Here is a 23,623-nt window from a genome sequence, read left to right as displayed (position 1 = left end):
CAAATCAAAACCACAATGAGATACCACCTCACACCAGTGAGAATGGGGAAAATCAACAAGACAGGAAACCACAATTGTTGGAGAGGATGCAGAGAAAAGGGAACCCTCTTGTACTGTTGGTGGGAATGTGAACTGGTGCAGCCACTCTGGAAAACTGTGGAGGTTCCTCAAAGAGTTAAAAATAGACCTGCCCTACGACCCAGCAATTGCACTGTTGGGGATTTACTCCAAAGATACAGATGCAATGAAACGCTGGGATACCTGCACCCCGATGTTTCTAGCAGCAATGTCCACAATAGCCAAACTGTGGAAGGAGCCTCGGTGTCCAACGAAAGATGAATGGATAAAGAAGATGTGGTTTATGCATACAATGGAATATTACTCAGCTATTAGAAATGACGAATACCTACCATTTGCTTCAACGTGGATGGAACTGGAGGGTATTATGCTAAGTGAAATGAGTCAATCGGAGAAGGACAAACATTATATGTTCTCATTCATTTGGGGAATATAAATAATAGTGAAAGGGAATATAAGGGAAGGGAGAAGAAATGGGTAGGAAATATCAGAAAGGGAGACAGAACATAAAGACTCCTAACTCTGGGAAACGAACTAGGGGTGGTGGAAGGGGAGGAGGGTAGGGGGTGGGGGTGAATGGGTGACGGGCACTGAGGGGGCCACTTGACAGGATGAGCACTGGGTGTTATTCTGTATGTTGGCAAATTGAACACCAATAAAAAATAAATGTATTATTAAAATAAAAAAGCACAGGTTGTTGGGACGCCTGGGTGGCTCAGTGGTTGAGCGTCTGCCTTCGGCTCGGGCTCCCTGCATGGAGCCTGCTTCTGTCTCTGCCTCCCTTTCTCTGTGTCTCTCAGAATAAATAAATAAAATCTTTAAAATAAATAAATAAAAAGCTCGGGTTGGGGGAAATGACATTTGTCATATGGGGCTCTGGACATCCAGAGCTTTTTTTTTTTTTAATAAGGATTTTATTTATAGGGATTTTACTTATTTATTCTGAGAGAAAGTGAGTGAGTGTGCAGGAACAGGGCAGAGGGAGAGGGAGAAGCAGACTCCCCATGGAGCAAGGAGCCCACCCGAATCAGGATTCATCCCAGGACCGTGGAATCATGACCTGAGCTGAAGCCAGAGGCTTAACTGACTGAGCCACCCAGGAACTCCCCATCCTTGCTATTTAAGAATTCTCAATCAGTGGTGTGGATTTTTAAAGATTTATTTATTTATTCATGAGAGACACGGGAGAGAGAGGCAAAGACACAGGCAGAGGGAGAAGCAGGGTCCCCACGGGGAGCCCAGTGTGGGACTCGATCCCAGATCCTGAGATCATGACCTGAGCCGAAGGCAGACGCCCAACCACTGAGCCACCCAGGTGTCCCAATGGTGTGGGTTTTTTGTATGTGATTTTTGTGCGTGTCCAGCCACCTTAAAATGAAATGCATAATTCCAGAGTCTGCATTTGTATTTGTATTTACAATCACAAGCAACAATACTGTCTCAATTGTCACAAGCCAGTAAGGAAGGGTAGACCCCGTGACAAATACCTGGTGAGTTGGTGCCAAGCAAAGGTCCTATGGCATCAATCACAACGTGCTGTGCTTGGGATGTTTCCCTGTGATTTGAAAGGAAGAGGGAAGGGAGAATGAAATTACTCCATCACAAACAGAGGACAAATCAGCTAAACCCACGAGGACAACACCAAAACCCTGCCTGCAGACTTCAGTGCCTTAGGTCTGGGGCTCTGGAGGTTTGAGTGTGGCATGTGATTTATCATTCATGAGATGACTTTGAACTTTGATTGCATTTGTAGATTTGTTCTCATTTAATTTGAATTTTTATTTCTGTTTATCTTTGTATGAGAGTTATCAGTATAAGGAGTTCACAAGTAGTTTTATGTTTGTACATGTTTGAGTAGCGTTATTACAAAACAAAAACTACTTAAGACAACATTGGAAGCATCTGTGATATATATTTTTATTATTTTTAAAGGAAGGAGGCCCCAGTATTAAATCTGAGAATGGACTAAAGAAACTCTGCCACCACCCCCTCTCAGACCTTCAGGGTTTCTAATTCCTAGAGAACAAAGTCAGACCTACCTGCATGTAGGGGGTGGGGATGGGGCTGGAGTCCGTCACCTCGGAGGGAGAGGGCCTTGGGGTGTGTTCTGCTGCCCTCTGCGGGCCATGTGAATCACTGGCTGGCTCCTCCTGGGCTTGGAGAATTTGGAGGGATTTTTTTTTGTCCAGAGATTGGGGGAAAGGAGGGCAAAAGTGACCTTTATTTGCAGGAGCATTGTACAGAGCTGAGCCCTCACCCTTCTGATCCCTCAAGACCTAAACTGAATCCATTCTATAAGCAAGCACTGTCTCCGCTTGGGGATTTGGCTTGGATAAGGAAGGGTAAAGGAAGACTGTGATCCAGGTGGCCGAGGAATTGAATAGGAGGTGGGAGAGGTGACACTCTGTGGATCCTCCTAGAAGCCACACCAGAGGAAGGCTCTAGTGGTTTCACCCTGCGTGGAAGGACCCAGAGCTTTGCTTGGGTTCTTAGTTTTGTACTTGTTATGGTTGGCCTTGGTTACTTAGCTCCTGATCATTCATTCAGAAGAAAGAGGTCCCTCTGCCTTCTTAGATCTATGTGATGACCAAACTATTGAGGAGGAGAAGGAAACAGTTCTGAATCTAGGAGGACCACCTCGGCACCTAACAGACCCCTGGACACTCAACCCAGCCTTCTTCTCTCCAACCACTCCCTCTCCCTGCCATCATCTTTCCTTTTCTGGGTCTGCAGCCCTCCTGCCAGTTCTGTTCTAGTCAGCTACTCACTGAGGCCATACTCAGGAAGGCTAAGTTTGGGGGCTAGGTCTTGTTTGATGGGGTATTGGACAGCAGTCTTGCAAAAATGTTTAAGTATTCGGGGAGCAGACCCCTAAACCAATCACTGCAACACTGTGGGTCAGTGTTGGAGCTGGATGGGGAAGAGGGGGCCACAGGAAGGCTGCCGGGCTCCTGCATTCAAGAGCTGGTCACTCACAGCCTTGTGGCCTGGGTGTTGTCACAGGCTTTTATCCTTCTACATAAGTTAACCCCAGCCCTGTCTTTTCCTACCCTTTCTCTCTCCCTGGGAACCCAACACAGGGCCCAGCACCTGGTAGGCTGAAGGGTGGATCTGGGGAGAAGCTTTCTTGAGCAGGACAGAGAAATCATCCCTCTCCCCCTTTAGGAGGTTAATGGCCCGGCCCTCCTCATATTGCTCACCCTTTGTTTTTTTGGGGACACAGAAAACTCAACAAAGTCTCCCCAGCTCCACCCATCTGGGTCTTCCCAGTGGGCCCACACGGCAGGGCCTCCCTGTCAGCCACTGAAAAGCCTCTCAGATCTTCTGTCATGCCACTTGCCTCCCAAGACAACACCCACCCCACTCAGCAGACTCTTGCTCCCAGCCTTCCCCAGTGAGGACCCCAGCTCCAAGTGGGAACCTGAGCCAGGGGCAAGCCCCCAGCAAAAGTTCTGGCTCCCTGCTCCTCCCCAGAGCACCTGGCTTTCTCAGACTCAGCCATCTCCCCATCTAACCTTCGGATGACCACAGATCCTGATTTCAAGAGAACCCAAAGGCCATCTGGCCCAAAGTGCCTCTTCTAGGCTAGCACGACGTTCAAGCTCACAGACCCTACACTCAGCCTCGCATCTCTCCTCCACCACTCACTGGCTGGGGTGGCCTTCAGCAAATGGCTTAACCTCTCTGTGTTTCATTTCCTCATCTCTAAAATGGAGATCCTAATAGTCCTTTCTCAGATAATCCTCATGACTGTTAGAGGAGTCCATGTCTGGGAAGTACTTCACCAAGGGCTCAGCCAGTCACTAATGCTCAATAAAGGGCATCATTCCATCCCCATCGTCGTTGCAAATCAGCAAGGCTTGTTAACAAGCTAGCAGAGCCACTACTGGCCAATCCATCCCATTGAACCCCCAAACGAGCCCCACAGAGCCTGTTGCCAGGCACATTGGCTGGGCAAGGCACCTCCAACCCTGTGCCCAGAGCTGTGCCAGCACTGTGGGGCCGCAGACCAACTGGGTCCTTGAGGAAGAGGCAGTCTTGTAGGCAAGATAAGACTAATTCACAAAGCAATTAGTAAAAAATACAAGATAGCTTAAAAGTACTAAATTGTTCAGTGCAGACTATAATTGTGTTAATAAGAAGAACTATTTGTGCAGCATTTTCGCATTTACCTAGCACTTGGGAATACATTATCTCATGTAATCCTCAAAACAAACCAGCCAGGTAAGGACTGGAATTAGCCAACAAGGAGCCTGAGGCTCACGAAGGTGATGTGGCTTGTGATCACATGGCCAGTACATGGTGCTCTCAGGAAGGACAGCCCATTCTAACTCTGTCTGGGGCCAGTGAGACATATGTGTGTGTAGAAGTATGTGTGCGTGCAGGCATGTATGGGTATGTAGATGTGTGTGCGCATACTGGTGTGTAGATGTATGTGTGTGCAGATATGTATGGGTATGTAGATGTATGTGTGTGTGCAGGTGTGTATGGCTATGCAGATATGTGTGGGTGTGTGTATGGGTATGTAGATGTGTAAGTATATGGGTGTGTAGATGTGTGTGGGTGTGTGTAGATGTATGCGCAGGTGTGTATGGGCGTGTAGATGTTAATGAGTGCATGCAGGTCTGTATGTATGTGTGTAGATGTGTATGTGTGTGTGTGTGTGTGTGTGTGTCCGTGTGAGGACAGCTAGGCTGCTTGTATGTTCATGGTGCAGGTGCTTCTTTGATTTTCTCTCATGCCTGCCCTGCTCTTCTACTTGCCTCCAAGATTCCCCATGGCCAGATGCAGTTCATGTTTCGCATCTATTTGCACTGTGTCTAGTGGCTTCATTCTGGGTCCCTTCCTCCAGGTATGGTGACCACTTAGGTCTCTGAACCATCCAAAGGGTGGGGATTTTTGTGACCCCTATGATCTCAACACTCCCCTGAGGCCCTCAGAAATACGGTAGCAAAAGATAAGGAGCTTGCAGCTCAGGGCAGCCCGCAGTGGGCCCTGGGGGCCAGTGCCAGTGCCAATTGGGAGACCCACAAACCTGGGCCACAGCAGCCCCTGGCGGGCCTCTCAGAGACACAAAACCATGTTCCCACATCCATCCATGGAAGCGAGGGCAGAGAAGAATCCAGAAGCAGGGCCACAGCCTGGGAAGGATGGGAAGTGGTGGACAACAGAGCAGCTACCGAAGACAGTGTGAAGGAAACTATACATTGAACTTGAAACCACAGTATCTGGGTTCAAGTCTTAGCCTCTCTGCCTCTTAGTGGTGCCACCCCAGCCACCTAGGTACTCATCTTTGCCTCAGTTTCTTTACCTGCAAAATGCAGATAATAGGAAGACTTAAATCACAGGTTTTCAGGATTCAATTACTTACATGGCAAAGCATTCTCTGGTGTGTAGCACGTACTTTTAGGCCCACATAATGACTTCTGTGGACCCTGGGTGCTTTCACTTTCATGGGCCTCTTCCTCCATAAAAAATGTTTAAAATTCTATTGTATGACTATGTTGAATAGAAGCCATGCTGGATTGTATTCGTTGTTTCTTTTCTTTTCTTTTCTTTCTTTCTTTCTTTTTTTTTTTTTTTTTTTAAGATTTTACTTATTTATTCATGAGAGACACACAGAGAGAGAGAGAGAGAGAGAGGCAGAGACACAGACAGAGGGAGAAGCAGGCTCCATGCAGGGAGCCCGATGTGAGACTTGATCCCAGGACTCCAGGATCACGCCCTGGGCTGAAGGCAGACGCTCAACCGCTGAGCCACCCAGACGTCCCTCATTATTTCTTTTGATTTTTAAAAGAAATGAAAACATTTTTGTAGGTCTTTAAATGTATCGTGACTCCTAAGCATCAGACCTATAGTGCCTAGTGGATAAACAGACTCTGGGGCTCCATCATGTTTGCTAATGAAGATATTACAGGGTCTCAACAACTGCGCAGTGCTTTGGCCTGGAAGGGTCATTGTCATTCCTTTAGGAATGCTCTATCATCCTCCTGTGGGTCCAGCATTCCTGTCCTTCCCTCTTTGTACTGAATGTCATGCTTCAATGTCCAATTTTCCAGTAGGCGGGCGTTCTCTCCCTGGGCATCACAGAGATGTGAGGCTGGCATGCTCTGCTGTGGGAATGGCAGGCAGAGATCAACCTGGGTGACCAGCTCCTTTAGACCCCAGGGCATGGGTATGGGGCTAAGGAGGCTGGATACACCCCCCCTCCCTCACCCCTACCCCGCAGCCCTCAGAATGGTAACAACAGCGCCCTCTAGTGTCCCCCCAAACTCCCTGCGTGCGTGCCTGCCTCACCTATGTTCCAAAGCACCACCCCCTCCATGTCCAGAGCATAGGGCTTGTGTGGACCTTCACATGTTTGTGTTGGTCTAAACCCCTCCCCCTCGATTCATGCAGTAATTTAAACCCGCAACAATCTGCAGTGTGTTCATGTGGACCCGAAGCCAATGCTAAACTCTAGATCACTGCTGTCCACAGAAATGCAATGTGAACCACAAAGGCAAGCCACATATAAAACTTTAAATATCCTAGTAAAAGGAAAAGAAACAATTAAAGTTGATGATATATTTTATTTAACACAATACATCAAAAAATATCCTTTCAACTTGTGATCAATATAAAATTATTACTGAGATATTTCAGATTTTTTTTCATTCGAAGTCTTAGAAATCCAGCATGTATTTTACACTTACGGTGTATTTTAATTAGAACACTAAATTTTCATTGGGAATACGTATCTATATTTAAACTTCATAAAATTTATAGCGGAAAAAGCAGATTCACATACCCGCATCTTTCCAAAACTACTTAAAAGATTTTAATGACTGAATCAAGTATTAGTTTTGAAATTTAAATGTAAATTAAATTTTTTTACATTTATTTTTTAAAGATTTTATTTATTTATTCATAGAGACACAGAGAGGGGGGTGGGGGGCAGAGACACAGGCAGAGGGAGAAGCAGGCTCCATGCAGGGAGCCCGACGTGGGACTCGATCCTGGATCTCCGGGATCACGCCCTGGGCTGAAGGTGGCGCTAAACCACTGAGCCACCCAGGCTGCCCGTAAATTAAAATTTTTTTAAATTAAAAATTCAGCTCTTCAGTTGCACTATTTGCATTTCAAGTGCTCAGAGTCACATGTGGCTAGTAGCTACTGAATTCCCCAGTGCAAGGCTAGATCATGAAAACTGTAGGAGCAATAAAGTATGCCCTTGTGGAAGTAAAGTACACCTCACAATTGATAAATTATTTATCCACTTAAATTCCCCAGCCAGGGTTTCCCAAATTAGAGTGCACAGAAGACTTAGGGAATCTGTAAGAATGTCAGATGTCCACCCCAGACCCAGATATTCATCTATGAAGGTGGCCAGAAGTGTGCATTTTGAGGAGATCCCAGGGCCAGTATAGTTTATATATAATTTAGTAGTAGCTTACATATAATTTAGTATCCACATGTTGGGAGAACAAATTCTAAAAACATTTTGATCAGTAGGGGCAAATCCAAAAAGTTTCAGCCCATTGTGTAAAGCAGTGATTCTTGTCTTCAAGAAACTTCAAGATGGGGAGATGATATCTGATGTGGGGAACCACAAAACAGGGTAGAAGGAAAGCTACTGTTGAAGTTCTGCCAGAATCAGGAACCATTGATCCCATCTGGCCTGATGAAGGACAACTCTGCAGTAAACAATCTGCAGGACTTATCAAAGAAGGACAGTCTCCCAGAGGCCAAGGCAGGGTGGAAAGCATGGAGAGGGGAGAAAGTGAGTCATATTTTCAGAGGAAAAGACAGTGTGACCTCTCTGAGGCAGCATGATTATGGAGGTACCTAAGGAAATGCAGGCATCTGGACCTTATTTAGTGGTTAATGCTGCTATGACACATGCCCTGGATTAACACAACAGGGGAATCTGATAGAAGAGCAAGAGAGCAACTTGATTGTGTTTGCACTTTGGGGTGCATGCTTTCCCACATGGCCTTGATTTGGTGATACCAAATCTTGACTCTGTCCACCACCACCATGCACGCTACCTGTTCCCCTGCCTGTTCTGTTGCCCCTCAGTGCCGGACAAGTCTAGAGCAGCAGGAAGATGCAGCACACCCTCTGGCACCCTGCTACCACCCAGTAGCCACTAGTCTCTGCTCACAAGCCATAGAGTCATCATCGCACTGAACGTGCACTTTTACTCCAGGGAGTCCCACGCTTCTAACAAGAGGGGAGCCTCTGACGAGGCAGGTGAATACCTCTGGATCTGGCTTGGAGACCAGATAAACCAAGGCTCAGAGACTGTGAACCTCAGACCTGTGTTAATGGATGGAGAAGCCCCCACCTGCAGAGATTCAGGATCAGGGGTCTCACCCCTGGAGTTGAGGCCCACCTTGAGCTCAAGCTCTTCATCGGCAGGTCTGAAACGATGACATGCTGCAGGGATGCTCCTGCACCATCTGGAACACCCCATCCACCCATACCCCCACACCCAGCAGCTCCAGTAACCGGGCACAGGACCACCACGGTGAGAACACAGCAGCCATAAAAGCAAAGCCAGCACCAGACCATGCTCAGCAGCCTCCTGAGATTCTCTTAATGACAACTCTTAATGAGGAGAAAGTGCACAAAGCAATTCAGAGGGCAAGCCTCCCTGGGGTCTGAAGCCTGAAGGAAGTCCATCCAACCCGGCCTGGCTATTTGGGAGCATTCAGAAAGTGACCCCTCTGCTGCCAGCCCAGACTCTCAATGGTGTCCCGAAGCATCAGTGTCCAGTCGTCACCCTTCCGCATTGGGGTGCAGCGCGTCTCCTTGAGCTCCAGAGCTAGGATCTCTGCAGGGGTCTCTGGGGTCAGCCCGGCTGCCAGGACAGCTTCTGGGAACTTGGCTGCAGAGGCGGGGGCCAGACAGCACCGGGGAAAGCTGTGGGGTGGTGCAGGTGGCAACAGGAGGGCAGGCGAGAAAACAGAGGGACAGATATGGAAAGGAGAAGGCAAGGAGGGAGGAGATGAAGGAACAGGGGAGGTAGGGATAGGGTGGTGCACAGAGAGGAAAGGAAGAGAGAGAAAGAGGCAGATGTTGGGTACTTTCAACTCCTCTCTACAATGACGCTGCCAGGAAAACTGCTCCTCTTTGCTGGAGACCCAGTTCACCCACTACCTCACAGCAACCATACCCAAACATTGATCACACACCCTCCTCCAGGACCACAGTTCTCAGGGCACAGTTCCACACAGCACCAGTCAAGCCCATGAAAGCCATTCATGCAGATTCCTGTCTCCCTTGCTTGGGGAAGAGGAGGGCCCTTGAAAGCCAGAGTACCCCAGTGACCCAGGCGCCTGTGGCCCATACCTGGGCTGCTGCCTATCCATCTGCTGATAATGGTAACCCACAGCCACAGCTGAGTGAGGGCACAGCAAGTACTGGTTCTCTTCCCAACAGCGACTCATGGTCCAGGTGATGGCCTCATCCGACATGGACTCAGACGTCATTGCCCCTGAAAGCTGACAGGTCCCAGGATCAGAGGGGTGGGAATCAGGGCCAGGGGAAACCCAGGGAAAGTGACTAAAAACTCACTATATAACATAGGTAGGCAACACCAGAGATTCAGATGGTATCAGCTCAGACAGAAGCTCAGACAAAGAGCTCAGCTTTAGCTCAGAGAAAAATCTAGCTCCCTATGTTTCCCAGTTTTAAGTTGATTCACTCAGCTTGGGGGAAGGATCATCTGAGTTTCAGGTCAATGAATTCAGTTAGGATTAGCTCATGAATCAGCAAATTAGTATATAGTCTTGTTCCACAAATGGACACATCACAGGAGGTTATGGGGACTCAGACATTTCTGGTGCCTTGTCATCGGTGTACTCCCTTCCGGTGGGTGAAAGAACACCTTCCCAGCCCAGGTCATACCTCCTCCAGGAAGCCTCCCCCAATCCTCAGACAGAGGAAGACTCCCTTCTCACTGGCCCCTCAGTGTGGAGGGTTGATCTGATCATTCTTTGAAAATTTATTGTGTGCTATTGATGTGGGTTCACAGAAGACAAAGAATGTGTTCTATCTTTGTATCTCCAGCACCTAGCACAGTTCTTAGCTTACAGGGGATACAGGGAATACAGGAATGAAGGAATGAGTGATGGCTGTTCCAGCAGGTGGAAAGTCTTGTATGTGTACAGCCAGGGAGGGAATGAAGCAGTGTGGGATCTGGTGTCTGTTTCCCTGGAGCACCTCATTTACATGAGGAGAAGGAATGCGGGATTGAAACAAACCATTAACCAAATAAGTTGATCTTTGCTTGTGGTATGGTCTGAATGTTTGTGTTCTCTGCCCCCCAAACCCAAATTCATATGTGAAAAATTTAATTCCAATGTGATGGTATCTGAAGGTGGGACTTTGGGGAGGTAACTAGGTCAGGAGGGTGGAGCCATCATGAATGGAATTAGTGTCTTTATAAGAAGAGGCCAGAGAGCTTGCTAAATGTCTTTCGACCATGTGAAGCTATGAGGAAACACTGGCAGCTGCCACTTCTATGGAAGTTGCTCCCACCAGAACCCAACCAGGCTGGCACCCTGATCTCGGACTTCTGGCATCCAGAACCGAGAGAGATTAATGTCTGTTGTTTATAAGCCACCCAGTCTCTGGTACTCTGTGATAGTGGCCCAAGCTAAGACAGGTGGCATCACAGGGAACATTGAAATTCCACTGTGGTCTGCATGGGTGGTGGCTAAGCCCAGAGAACTATATCTAGTTCTGGGAACAACCCTTGAAGACAGTCATTGACTGTGTAAAATTCGGTCATATAAGGGACAGCTAAAGGAACTGGAAAGACTCAACAGAGAAACGAAGATTCTCTTGGAATATGGGAATCATACTATTCCCCAGGGCACAGGTGCGAAGGAGGAGACCCCAGCTCAGCATACAGAACTTCGTAATGATGAGAGCTGGTGTGAGGTAGTGAGGTCCTGGTCACCGGACATACAGTCTGGATGAGTTGATGGGATGTGGTAGAGAAAATTAAAGACAACATCAACATATGAAATCCTTTTTCTTAATGTAAAATAAGTGGACCATCACCAGGTTGCATTAAAATAAAAGTAATCGGGGCACCTTGGTGGCTCAATCAGTTAAGTGTCCAACTCTTGATTTTGGCTCAGGTCATGATCTCAGGGTTGTGAGATCAAGCCCCACATTAGCCTCTGTGCTGAGCATGGAGCCTGCTTAAGATTCTCTCTCTCCCTCTGTCTCTCCTTCCCCCTGCCCCTGTCCACTCACACACACTCCCTCTCAAAAAAAGTAATAAACAAATTAAATAAAAGCAATCCTTCTTAACTAGATTCCTACCACTCTGAAGAAATAAAATTACTCCTTTTCCAGAAAGAAAGAAAGAAAGAAAGAAAGAAAGAAAGAAAGAAAGAAAGCAAGCTCAAGAGGACAGATGTCTCTGTTCATACCAGTTGGGCAAAGTAGCTTCCAATTGTTGCTACTGCTGAAAATCAACAATAATAAATAAAAATAATAATAATAGTCAATGTATCAAGCCCTGAATTACCAGGCAGTATACAAAGTGTTTCATGGGTATTATTTGACTTAAATCTTCAACAGTGATAGGCATTCTTATTAGCCCTGCTTCACTTATGAGGAAATTGAGGCACAGAGTTTAAGAAACAGGCCCAAGTTCTCATAGCCAGCTTAGAGCCAAGCCCTGTCTGACTCTAAACCAATGCTTTCTACTACCTCCCCTCATTCACTAAATTAATTCACAGAAAGTGACTGCAAAAGTCCCTGGCTCATAACAGGTGCTCAAGAAACAGGTACCCTCTTTCCTTAGACAGATTTTCAAATCACTGTTGGGTTTCATGGCTACACCCTTCACCTTCTCTGTGACGCATGAATGGTGAGGTGACTGACCTTGCTGTGCAGTTCCTTGGGTAGACTCATGCTTTGGGTCCTTTCAAACTGCTCCATGAGAGTTCTTGTCCCCTGGCTGTCAGAGCCAGATAGCAGCCAGAAGATCCTCTCCATGTTGTAGGGCACCTGGGCAGGAAGGCAGGGTGCCAGTGTGTAGGGCCACACTGTTGTCCGTTCTTGACCATGCCCACTCAATCAACACCTGGACCAGGTGCACACTTTCCCACAGGTCCTACCTGAATGTCCATAGCTGAGGCCAAGGTCGGTTCAACGGCCGCAGACAGAGAGAAGTCTCCCTGCTGCACAGTCCTGTGGATGATGTCGTTGTGGTTCACTGCTGCGACCAGGCGGATGGGCAGGCCCATCTTCTGAGCAATGCACCCAGCTTAAGACAAGAAGGGGGAAGAACAAAGTTTTCTCAGACATGATACCCCAAGTACAAGAAATAGACGAGATTTAGACATACCAGACTTCATCAAAATTAAGAAACTTTTGTGCTTTTTGAAGATTTTGAAGACTTGTGCTTCAAAGACACTATCTAGAAAATGAAAAGGCAGCTCACAGAATGGGAAAAAATATTTGCAGATTGTATATCTGATTAAGGATACAGAATATGCAGATAACTCTTACAAATCAACAATAAAAATACTAGTAGCTCAATTTAAAATTGGGCAAAAAGACTTGGACAAACATTTCTTCAGGAGATATACACATGGCCAGTGAGAACATAAAAGATACTCAACTTAAGGAAAACACAAACCAAAGTCACAAGGACATACCATTGCATGTCCATTAGGATGGCTAGAATCAAAGCATTGGTGGGATGTGGAGAAACTGAAACACTCATATGTTGCTGGTGGAAATTTAAAATGGTGCAGCTGCCTTGGAAAAGTCTGACAGTTCCTCAAAAAGTTAAACCTAGAGTTACCATGTGACCCAGAAATTCCACTTGTAGGTATATATGCTCAAGAGAAGGGAAAATACAGGAACGCACAAAAACTTACATACCAATGTTTATAGCAGCATTATTCATAATAGTTATAAAACTGAAGCAACCCAAATGTCCAATAATGGATAAATGGATACACAAAATGTGGTATACGTGCACAGTGGAATATTATTCAGCCATAAAAAGGAAAAAAGTATTCATACATGTTATAATATTGATGAAACTTGAAAACATATGAAGTGAAAGAAGGTAGACACAAAAGGACCCAAGTTGCATGATTCCATTTGTATAAAATGTCCAGAACAGGCAAATCGATAGAGACAAAAACAGATCAATGGTTGCCTGGAGCTGGGGGAATGAGAGGAATCGGGGAGTAACCACTAACAGGAACAGGGTTCCTTTCCAAGGTGATGAAATGTTCTGAAATTGACTGTGGGGGTGGCTGCACAAATCTGCACATATACTAAAGACTGTTCAGTTGTATACTTTAAACGGGTGAAGTGTATAGTATGTGAATCATATAACAATAAAGCAGTCTCTCTCACACACACACCAGGCACACATGCCTGCTACCACTTGCAGAAGAGAAAATGAAGGTTCCCTGCGGAAGGGCACATGCTCTTGACCCTGACTCAGCCTCCTAGAAGCAGTGCCTTCAGATAGACCGCACCTCCTGGAGAGGCCCCATGGAGAAGGACAGAGCAGTGCCCTCGGCCCACCCTGCCAGCAGTTTCTGTTTGCATGGAACAAACAAGGAATTCCTCACCCTGAGAGAGGGAGAGAGTCCTAAAAGGTAGTCATCTAAGGAAGGTTTTACATAATTCACGAATGGTTCATCTGTGGCGGGTCATTAAGAGGAGTTAGGGATCACATCACCCCAACATCACTCTGAATTTTGCAAAGCACTTTCACATTCTTACTTCCTTTGATCCGCCTGTAAACCCCATGCTATTGGTGTATGGCAGAGGAGATACAGATGTTCAAAAGGGCCCAGGGGCTTAAATTTAAACAGCTGGTTCCTGATGGAGCAGATATCGATAGGAACACTCTCTGCAAGTGTTCGTTTTGTGCCCACCACTGTGGTAGGCACCAGGACATGTGCAGGCAGCACCATTCATGCAAATGGGGAGCCCAGTGTGTTTTCTCCCCCAATGAAGATGACTGAGCTATCCTTGCCTAACCGCCAGCCCCATTCTTCCCACCCTCATGGTAGTGGAAGAAGTCAGGGAGCCTCCTGACTGCTAGGATGCTTTCCTGGTCTCACTGAAGCCACCTTTGGCACCCATCAGAAGCAATGCTGCCGACAGAACCATCAGAAACAGTGGTGCCCGTTAGGAGGCAGCCTAGCAAGCTCAAGAGGATGCAGGCTCTGGAGGTGGTGATTCTGGCTCTGCCATGCCCCGTGTGTAAGCAGGGGCAAGCTGGCTAACTTAGCTGTGTCTCCACTTCCTCATTATAAAGCAGGGATGGGAGTACCGTCCTCATAGGTGCACATGAGGATTAAATAAGTTGATATGTGAAAAGCACTTAGAGGGCTGCCTGATGCACAGTAAGTGCTGGATAAATGTTTATTATTATTATTATTTAAGATGATTTTACTGCCACACAGCAGCACAGCACTTCACCCTTACAAAGTTCAAGTACACACATGAAGGATCTCACTTGCATTTCACGGTAGCCCTGAGAGATATGATAAGCTATCCAATATTGCTTTTACACCCGAGCAGCTGAATCTAAGGGACTGCTCCATGGCCATTCAGCTGGGGCCAGAACCCTAAGTCCACACCTTTTTCCACCTTACATGGTCTCTGGGTAGTATTCTAGGAGTGGGAACATGTTGTGCCAGTTGCCCTCATACTAGGCAGCTGGCTGAGGCTGGGGGTAAAGTCCGGATATCTGGGGGTGGGGAGTGCCAGGCCAAACCAGAAGTTGAACCTTAACCTCATCTCTCCACACTCTCTTGAGTGGGGTTAGCCCATCCTTCCCCGCTGCAGCAAAAGGCTGGGATGTCCTCCCAGGGACTTCGGGGGAGGTTTGCTAGGGGCTCCTTCTGTGTGGTTGCCTGTCACCTTCAGCACGAGGACTCGAACTTTCTCCTCCCAGTTGTAGCCAAAGGGCAGCTGGAAGAACTAGGGCCACAGGCATTTTTCTGGAAAGCCCATTTCTGCCCAGGGGTCTCCTTACCTGCAAGGTTACCAGCAGCCCCTGTGGGCACAACCACCTCCACGGGGGGCAGGGGGCATGTGTCTAAGGATGGTGCACACCGGAAATAAGCAAAGAAGTGATGGGCCATTTGCACAAGGACTCGGGCCCAGTTGATTGAATTCAGACTCATCAGATTGTGCTTCTTGACAAAAGCCACGTCGGCAAACACGGCCTTGATGGGCTCATCAAGCTCATCGCTGTTGCCCTCCACTGTCAGGGGAGAGAGCAGAGGGTAGCTGTCAGAAGCATGAAGAACCCCCACATCGCCAGTACTTGCCTACAAGGCCCTCCCACACTGGGCCCATCCAGCTGGGACCTTCACTCGGCTTTAGTTTCTGCTCGCCCAGGTCTTGGCCTGGCTTTCTAGACTCAAAATTAAGCAACTCAGGGTGCCTAGGTGGCTCAGTGTTTGAGCATCTGCCTTTGGCTCAGGGTTCGATCTCTGGGTCCTGGGATTGAGTCCCACATCAGGCTCCCTCTGGGGAGCCTGCTTCTGCCTCTACCTGTGTCTCTGCTTCTCTTTGTGTCTCTCATGAATAAATAAAATCTTTAAAAAAAATTAAGCAACTCAATGAAAGAAACAACGTCTCATATTCTTGTGGTCATACTTCCAACATTTCTACCATTATAAGAAATTAGACATAAATGATCAACCTTCTAGGTGGGATATTGGGAAAAGAACTCTTCCTTGGGGGATCCCTGGGTGGCTCAGCAGTTTAGCGCCTGCCTTTGTCCCAGGGCACGATCCTGGAGTCCCAGGATCGAGTCCCACATCGGGCTCCCGGCATGGAGCCTGCTTCTCCCTCCTCCTGTGTCTCTGCCTCTCTCTCTCTCTATGTCTATCATAAATAACTAAATAACTAACTAACTAACTAAATAAATAAATCTTTAGGAAAAAAAAAAAAAGAACTCTTCCTTGGAGCCCATGCCCACCTGCCCTACTCTCCAGGAAGAAGGAGAGATGGTTTCTGAGGCTATGAGGTGGCAAGAAGCTGATCCTTTCTTTACCCCATGGTCCTCCACCGGGGCTTGGGGATAGAGTTATTGTTCCCATATGCTCTGCCTTTCTCTCAGATCACAGAGAGGCATTCTGATCTCTGCTCCATGTGGTAGGTAAGCTGGCATGGACCTTTCCTCCCCGAACTGGGTGTGGACACAATTTAATTTATGGATGAATTACTGGGGAAATTTATGGTGAGTTGGCTATGAGTCCAAGTTTTGCTTCTCAATCCTACTCAATGAGCAATCAAGCCAATATTGATCTCTTATCTGGAACCTGGGTTTATTTCTCCACCAGATCCAAACTTGAAGGTGAGAGGTAAGATTTACTGCAGGAAGTGCCAGAATAGGCGTCAAGGTTGTTATTCATTCCACTGTATAGCAGCAATGAGGCCAGGGGGCTGACTCTAGATCCACCCACACGACAGTGGGATGTCTCTGGAGTTCTAGGAAAAGATTCACTGCTCTTAAGATGGAGCCACAGGAGGAGAGACTTAGTTACATTAAGTAAGCATCACATGCCACAAGGGAAATGAGCCTTAGGATTGGGGAAGGCAGAGCAGAGAATGCAAAGAACCTGGGTCCTCACTGACAGACAGTTGAGTCGCTAAATCAGCTGTTTGGAACCTATCTCACCTCTAGACATTCACTTACATAAGCTGGAAAATATTCTTGTTCAAGTTCTGACTTAGATTTTCTGTTACTTCCAGCCAAAAATATCCCAAATAATCTATAACTAGCACCTGCTGATTATTTTGCACTTAAGAAGAACCAAGTATAAAATATATATGGAAAATGATGACTTTAAAAAACATCGGTGTCCAACACACAACAATCCAGGTGGCCCTTTCCTACTCCCTGGGCTCCCTAGTCTAAGAGAAAAAAACATAACCACTCAGCTCTGGAACGAACACACATCCTCCTAGAAACCAAATCAGAAGATTCCAGAAAGGAAAGGAAGGACCTGAACAGTGCTATTTAGAAACAAAAATTAATTTCTTTAAAGTCTGCTGTATTATTAGTTCTTGAAGCTCAGAACATGTGCAAAACAGAAATGCCTCTTGGGCTCTACATTTATGACATGTTGCACTCATCGTCATCCACATTTCTACTACTATTTTACAAATGCACTGTTCTCCACTCTGTGGTCAGGAACCAAGCTTACATATAAGCTCTGAGGTAAAAGCCTTCCAATATCTGCTATAAGGCAAGGAGGGAGTACCTCCTTGGTACTCCTCTGGCAGAACAGAGGTACAGAATGTTATTCTTTGCTTTGATTCTAGGCAAAGATAGTTCTAACTCCATAACTAGCAATTATAGTGCTTAGGGTATAATAGGGACCCTTGGGAGCCCAGATTATCATATATCAAAATTTTGCAATGAGTGCAGGAAAATGCAGCCAAATATGGGCAACCACCAATGCTAATGTGTAAGATTTTCCAACATCTGCATTAGCTAAACCCAGAAATTTTCATTGGAATGTGTATGTGCTTGCTAAAGAAAAGAGAAGGGCTTTTTGCTTACTTTTGAACATATCGACGAAGGATCTTCATGCTACTCCCATGGGTAAGGTTTCTTTGCACTATGCTTTTGCTCCTTGACAAAACCGGTGTTATATGAAAACATCCCCTATGGGATTACACCAGAAGGCCAGGTGAGTTGGGGGAGGAATGTCTTTTGCCATCACATTTGCTCTCCTGCTAAGTGAGTGATCAAACCAAGCCAGGCCTCCTGGACAGCTTTCCCAAGGCCACAGTCTACAAAACCTCACCAAGACCCCCTACTCCTCATATCCCCCACCCCTACTTTGTGGCTACCTGGGGTCTAGCTAGGTGTGAAAAGTGGAAATAAGATGGACGGCTCCACTCAAGCTCATCCTGCCCTTTTACAGTTGATTTCTACAGAATAGATGCTGATATTAAAGGAGATATTCTTTTGCCCCTTTTGCTCTTCTGCAAGTACAATATGGCAAAATTTATGATGTGGCCCAGGAAGAGGTATCTCCAAAAATGGATACTACCGAGTAGTTTCCTAGATTGCTAACCAAATGCATGACTTACTTGTTTCTATCCTATAAGGGAGGGCATGAGCTGTTAACATGTAAGGACATTCTTTTAAAATAGTTATTTAACATGTTTGTGCTCTCTAAAGTTCAATGCCCTGGAACAAAACCCAAGGCACTTGGCTCAGGCTATGGGTCTGGTGGCTGCCTGTATATGGCACCAGTAGGCTGAACTTACATAGAGGTGGCACTCTTTGGGGTATGGTTTTCAACCTACACTTCTTGGGTCCTACTGTCAGTACTTGTTTATGCACTTGTCATCTCTGATAGCTTATAAAACTGTGTTGCCAAGAGCTTGTCTAGAGCTGAGCCAAGGAATATACCAACCTCATGACTGATGAAGAAAGGAAGGGACAGAGAAAAAAGAGGAAGGATGGTCAACTAATCACCTGACTAGTTGTATTCCAGCCAACTTCCCAAAATAGACCCATTCAAGGTGGTCATGCTTTACCTGGAGCCTCCATCCCAGCACTCACCTCCAAACACATGGACATTCTCCCTCAGCACTGTGGTCATCTGGAGCTCTTGAATCTTTGTGCAGTGACCCTTGGGCAGCAGAACGATGATGTCTATGTTCTTTGTCCCTTGAACACTCTCAATGGCAGCACTCCCTGTGTCTCCAGATGTTCCTGGGTATGCAGAAAAAATAACCCTCTTCTTTAGATCAAGGTAGATGGAGAAGGAAAGAAATAGCCCCCAAAGCATTCCTGCCACATGAGGCAATGTCTACTTCAAATACCTGAAGAGTTGGAATCTAGTACTTAATCTGGGGTCCATGAACTTCCTAGAGATCCTGGGACAGAAATCAAGGAATCTGTGTGGACTTGGTACCAGGTAACCTTATACAATTTGTGTACTTAAAATACTACTCTGAGAAGGTTCCGTAGTCTCCACCGGACTAAGGGGTCCGTGGCACAGGAAGATTACAAATCCTGCTCTAGAAGAACCAGTAATACAAACTCCTTGAGATATATCAATGCAGGGCATCCTATGGATGAATACTAGCAAGTGAGGCACCTCAGGGGCTCCGGCCCTCACGCCCGCAACACACACCTACAACCACAGTGATGTGCTTCTCCTTCTTCTCCAGGAAGTACTGTAAGAACTGTGCTGTGCAGCACAGGGACAGGTCCTTAAACGCATACGTGGCCCCATGCCACAGCTCCAACACATTCAGCCCATTCCTCAACCTGGACAGATGGACCACCTCTCTGTGGCGGAATCTGCTGAAGGCCCGGTCGATCAGATCTGTGAGGGGAGAGGGGTTGGACAGTGGAGGAAGGGCATTATCTCTTCCTCAGGTTCTCCCCTCCCCCCCCACTTCTTTACACTTTTGAATTTGAAGTTTCTATCTCCTGCTACCAGATAAGAGACCAGAAACGTTTATCCCAAATGAGACTGCATAGGAGTATAATTACATAATCCTAGAAAAAAGTCTGAAAAGACATGAACAACACTGTTCATAGATTCCTCACAGAGATGCCCCCTAGAGAAGAGAAATTGTGCTGTAAGACTCCCATTTTCTACTTTATAAACTTTATCATTAGGATTTCTCATGTGCATGTAGGTCAGCAGAGGCTCAATTCAACAATTGTGAAACAAACAAATCAGTGTCTCATCTCTTCTAATGCTCCTTCCTAAAGACCAAACGTTGTTTGTTTTTGCTATACTAAATTTCACACCTGTGATACCAGAACCTTGGGATGGTTTACATATAATCCTATCTAAGGCAGGTCATCTTAGGTGGTGCTCCTCAAACCTTAATTGACAGACCAATCACCTGGGATCTTAAAATGCAGATTCTAGTGCAGTAGGTCTGAAGAAGTCTGAGAATTCTAGTAAGTGCCCAGGCAATGCCATCAGTGCTATCAGACCACATTCTTGAGTGGTCCCCTTCTTTCCAGCCCTAAACTCTCAACATCGCATTGTGGATTATTTCACATTTGGCCTATAGACCAGCAGCCCATGGACACTTGCTAGGAATGCAGAATTTTCAGGTGCATCCTAGACCTACTGAATCAGAATCTGTATTTTAACAGGATCTCCAGGGCACCTGGGTGGCTTAGCCGTATTTTAACAGGATCTCCAGGGCACCTGGATGGCTCAGCCAGTTGAGCATTTGCCTTGGGCTCAGGTCATGATCCTGGAGTTCCAGGATCTAGCCTGCTTCTCCCTCTCCCTCTTCCCCTCCCCCTGTTCCTTCTCTCTCAAACAAATAAATGAAATCTTTAAAAAACAAAACAAAACAAAACAACAACAAAACCAGGATCCCCAGAGGAGTCCATGGGTACATTCTAGTTTGAGAGGATAGTTTGGTCCAGGACACTCTCAAGGTCCCTTCCGAAATTACCATTCAAGGAAACAGAACAGCTATCTAAAGGCCCAGGTGCTTTATATACAGGTAGGAAATATCCCAACATTCAAGCATCTCAGGATGTTGGTGAAGTCTCTGGTCTTGAAGAGGTTTTTGAGAAACATTGTCTGCAGACCACCATGGCATTCATCTCATTGAAGATAGAAGGTGGAATGGATGAACTCTTTGGGGATATTTACATTTCTGGGGTTCTAGAATCTGGGGGGGCGGGGAAACTCCAAAGTTTGGGAAATAGGACTAGAAACCGCCTAGGGGTTAAGTGATGGATTTGCAGCTCTGTGGGGGTGCTGGACTGGCAGTGGAGTGAGGTGGGAGAGAAGGGAGGCTGGGGGATGCTCACCATTTAAGACTTCTTTTGGAATGAGCTCAGGACCAATGAAGAGGGTGCACAGCTCCTTCACCAGGCTGGGGTAGGAGAGCGCACTCCACTGATGCAGGGTCTCTATGCCCAGCTGTGGGAGCTCCTCGGGCATGAAGAGACCCCCATCGGGAGCATAGCCAGAGAAGAGAGCCCCCTCAAAGTCGACCCGTGGGGCCATCCCCCGAGTGCTGACATACCACATGATCCTGGCAGCCTGCAGAGGGAACAGTCCCACAGGAAGAAGCTGAAGTATACACAGCACTTTCAGCTAGTCCCCAGACCACCACTCATAGGTGTAAGCATCCCCGCTTACACCTGGATCCCTGTCAAGTCTCATGACAGCTTCATCTGAGACTGTCCAAATCATGACCTCTCCAGTTGACATGAGGCAAATCCATGGACCTTGGGAGAGGAGGTACCAAGTCATGCCAGGAAAGGAGAAAGTTTAATCCTCGCTGTCGAGCAATAAGGGAACTGGGAAAAGACCATAGCAATAAGGCCACTGCCATTCTGACAGTCCTCTTGTTAAGGAGAGGGCCACTACAGTTGGCTATACACCCTTTTGAGAGACACCTCCGTCCACTTGTGCCCAAAAAGTAACCACCTTCAATGGTTATACAGCAATGTTGCCTAGGTTATAATTGAGTAGTTCCTCACTCTGGTAGTTTGTTGGAATCAACTTGGGAGCTTTAAAAGAAATATTCCTATCTGAGACCCTCCCTGGATCAATCAGGTTAGACCCTCTAGGAGAGAGGCTCCATGTATGAAGCTATTGCGCAGCCAGGGTTAAAAATACGGTAACAAACTTGTCCCACTTTCCCCAGGACCTTCCTAGTTTCAAAGCCGAAAGTCCCATGTCCCAAGAAACTCCTCCAGGCAGACAAACTAGAACAGCCCCGTCATCTTCATTAAAAACCAGTGCCCTACCTCTCAGCCTAATTCTGGAGTTGTTAGAAGTGCTGGCAAGTACCCTTAGTACTGTCTAGCCAAGGCTAACTGGCCCTGTGGGGACTCAGGACTCTCTGATTGGGGTTGTGGGAAGGGCGAGTGTCCAAGGGCACCCGAGGTCTAACTCTGGTCACAATGCCGCATCAGTTAGGCACCCAGGAGCCAGGTGCCATGTCTGAGCTGAGCTTGAGCTCCGAATACCTTTCTCTGGGTGAATTCAGGAGCTCCGGTTTTAAAGCCCCAAGGCCAGGAAACATTTCGGGAAGGACCCAGCGAGATGAAGAAATTTTCTGATAAAGGTGGGGGCAGGGCAGGGACTTGGACCCCCAAGGGCTGAGTCCCCGGCAACTGATCACGGACAGCGCCCCTGGGTGGGGGGGGGTTGGCCCCAGCAGGCTCAAGGCAGGCCCCTGTCACCCTGTCAAGGAGGTCCTCCCAGTCACCCACCAGGCCCTGGGTCAGGCAAGGAGGTTTTGATAAGGCCTCCAGGACACGGCGCGCTCCCAGCTTCTGAAAACAGGGCGCACTTCTCGGTTTCCGCCTCTGCGGGTCCTGCCGAAACCCTACAGGAGGCGCGAAGCCTGGAAAACCCTCGAGCCTCGGGTTCCTCCAAGTCCGAGAGGGCGAGAGGGCGCCGCGGCTGGAGCGGGCAGAAGGGGCCGGCGAGGCTGACGCGGCCACGCGAGGTCAACCGCGACAGGTTCAGCAGCGCAGATTAACCCCTACCGCTCCCCCGGCAGAGCGCCGCGAGCGGCCGCGGGAGGCGGAGGCGGCCAGGGGCCCAGGCGCCGGCTCGTGCGCGGGGCTGGCTAGGCCAGGGGGGCGCCCGCCGGCCTGGCGCGGTCACCGCGGCGAGCGAGCGGGCGAGCGAGCGAGCGGCGCCCCGCTCGGGATCGCCCGGCCTGGGCCCCAGGGGCCGGAGGGGCTGCCGGGGCCCGGCGGGGGCGGTTACCGGACTGGCGGCGCGGGCGGCTGCGGGGCGCGGCCCCGGGGAGCAGGCGCGCGGGCGGGGCGGGGCGGGGCGCGCGGGGCGGGCAGAAAGCACCCGTTTATTCCTCACTGGGCATTTTTTTGTTTGTTTTTTGGTGTTTTTTTTGGTATGCATTTTTTTTTATCGGGGTTCGATTTGCCAACATATATATAGCATAACACCCAGTGCTCATCACTGGGCTCGTTTTTTAAGGCACCCGGCTAATCACTTACTCATATTCAGTCTCTTAATCTTCACTCCCGCCCTTATGTTTTTCGGATTGGAAGACATAAAATGGAGAAAAAAAGCGCTTTTCTTCTTTGGGTTTCATGCTTCTGACCTGCAAGATCAGACATCTGGACAAATTCCCTGTTCCTCAGACTAGGGCCAGTAGTAGTACATCAGAGATTCGGAATCCACAGCGTTGCATGGCCCTGTCTTAGCTCAACAAGTCCTTGGAAGAAAACACTTTTTATTAAGTATAGATCTATTCTAGAGTAAAATCCTCCCCGATTTTATTTATTTATTTATTTATTTATTTATTTAAAGAAGTAAGATACTTGACAAAATGTCCTCCAGATATGGCAAATGCCCCTGGATTCATGTTCATCCTCCTGGGTCCCAATTCACTTAGGAGGCAAAGTTTGAGAAGCTGGACTGATGTCAAATCAGGTTCAGCCGATGCCTCTGTGCTGGGCCTGGTCACTGATGCAGGCCCAACTGGGACTCATGGGGACAGAGGACATGGATGACTGCCCTCCCCCTTTCTTCCTCCTCTTTATGACATT

At 47.5% G+C, this 23,623-nt stretch overlaps 1 protein-coding gene across 6 annotated transcripts; it reads right to left on the bottom strand.

Annotated features, from left to right (window-relative positions):
- Window positions 1–1,585: 1,585 nt before the first annotated feature.
- On the bottom strand, window positions 1,586–22,871 carry THNSL2 (threonine synthase like 2). 6 transcript variants are annotated; one of them, XM_072770139.1, is made up of 9 exons: window positions 22,313–22,597; window positions 20,897–21,131; window positions 19,236–19,430; window positions 18,659–18,811; window positions 15,101–15,331; window positions 12,204–12,352; window positions 11,968–12,093; window positions 2,118–2,228; window positions 1,586–1,633 (listed from the first exon to the last, which is right to left on the bottom strand). In XM_072770139.1, exons 2-9 carry the CDS (start codon window positions 21,117–21,119, stop codon window positions 1,601–1,603), a joined length of 1,221 nt encoding a protein of 406 aa, XP_072626240.1. In that variant the 5' UTR covers window positions 21,120–21,131; window positions 22,313–22,597; the 3' UTR covers window positions 1,586–1,600. The 6 variants fall into 6 exon arrangements, with proteins under 6 accessions (XP_072626240.1, XP_072626238.1, XP_072626239.1 ...); XM_072770137.1 differs by lacking the exons at window positions 1,586–1,633; window positions 2,118–2,228; window positions 22,313–22,597 and adding exons at window positions 6,631–8,985; window positions 9,415–9,566; window positions 22,818–22,871; XM_072770138.1 differs by lacking the exons at window positions 1,586–1,633; window positions 2,118–2,228 and adding exons at window positions 6,631–8,950; window positions 9,415–9,566 and having other exon boundaries at window positions 22,313–22,590.
- Between the last annotated feature and the right edge of the window lie 752 nt (window positions 22,872–23,623).

This window comes from Canis lupus, chromosome 12 (assembly GCF_048164855.1).
Source record: "Canis lupus baileyi chromosome 12, mCanLup2.hap1, whole genome shotgun sequence".
NCBI lineage: Eukaryota > Metazoa > Chordata > Mammalia > Carnivora > Canidae > Canis > Canis lupus.
This window is presented reverse-complemented; position numbering and strand designations above follow the sequence as displayed.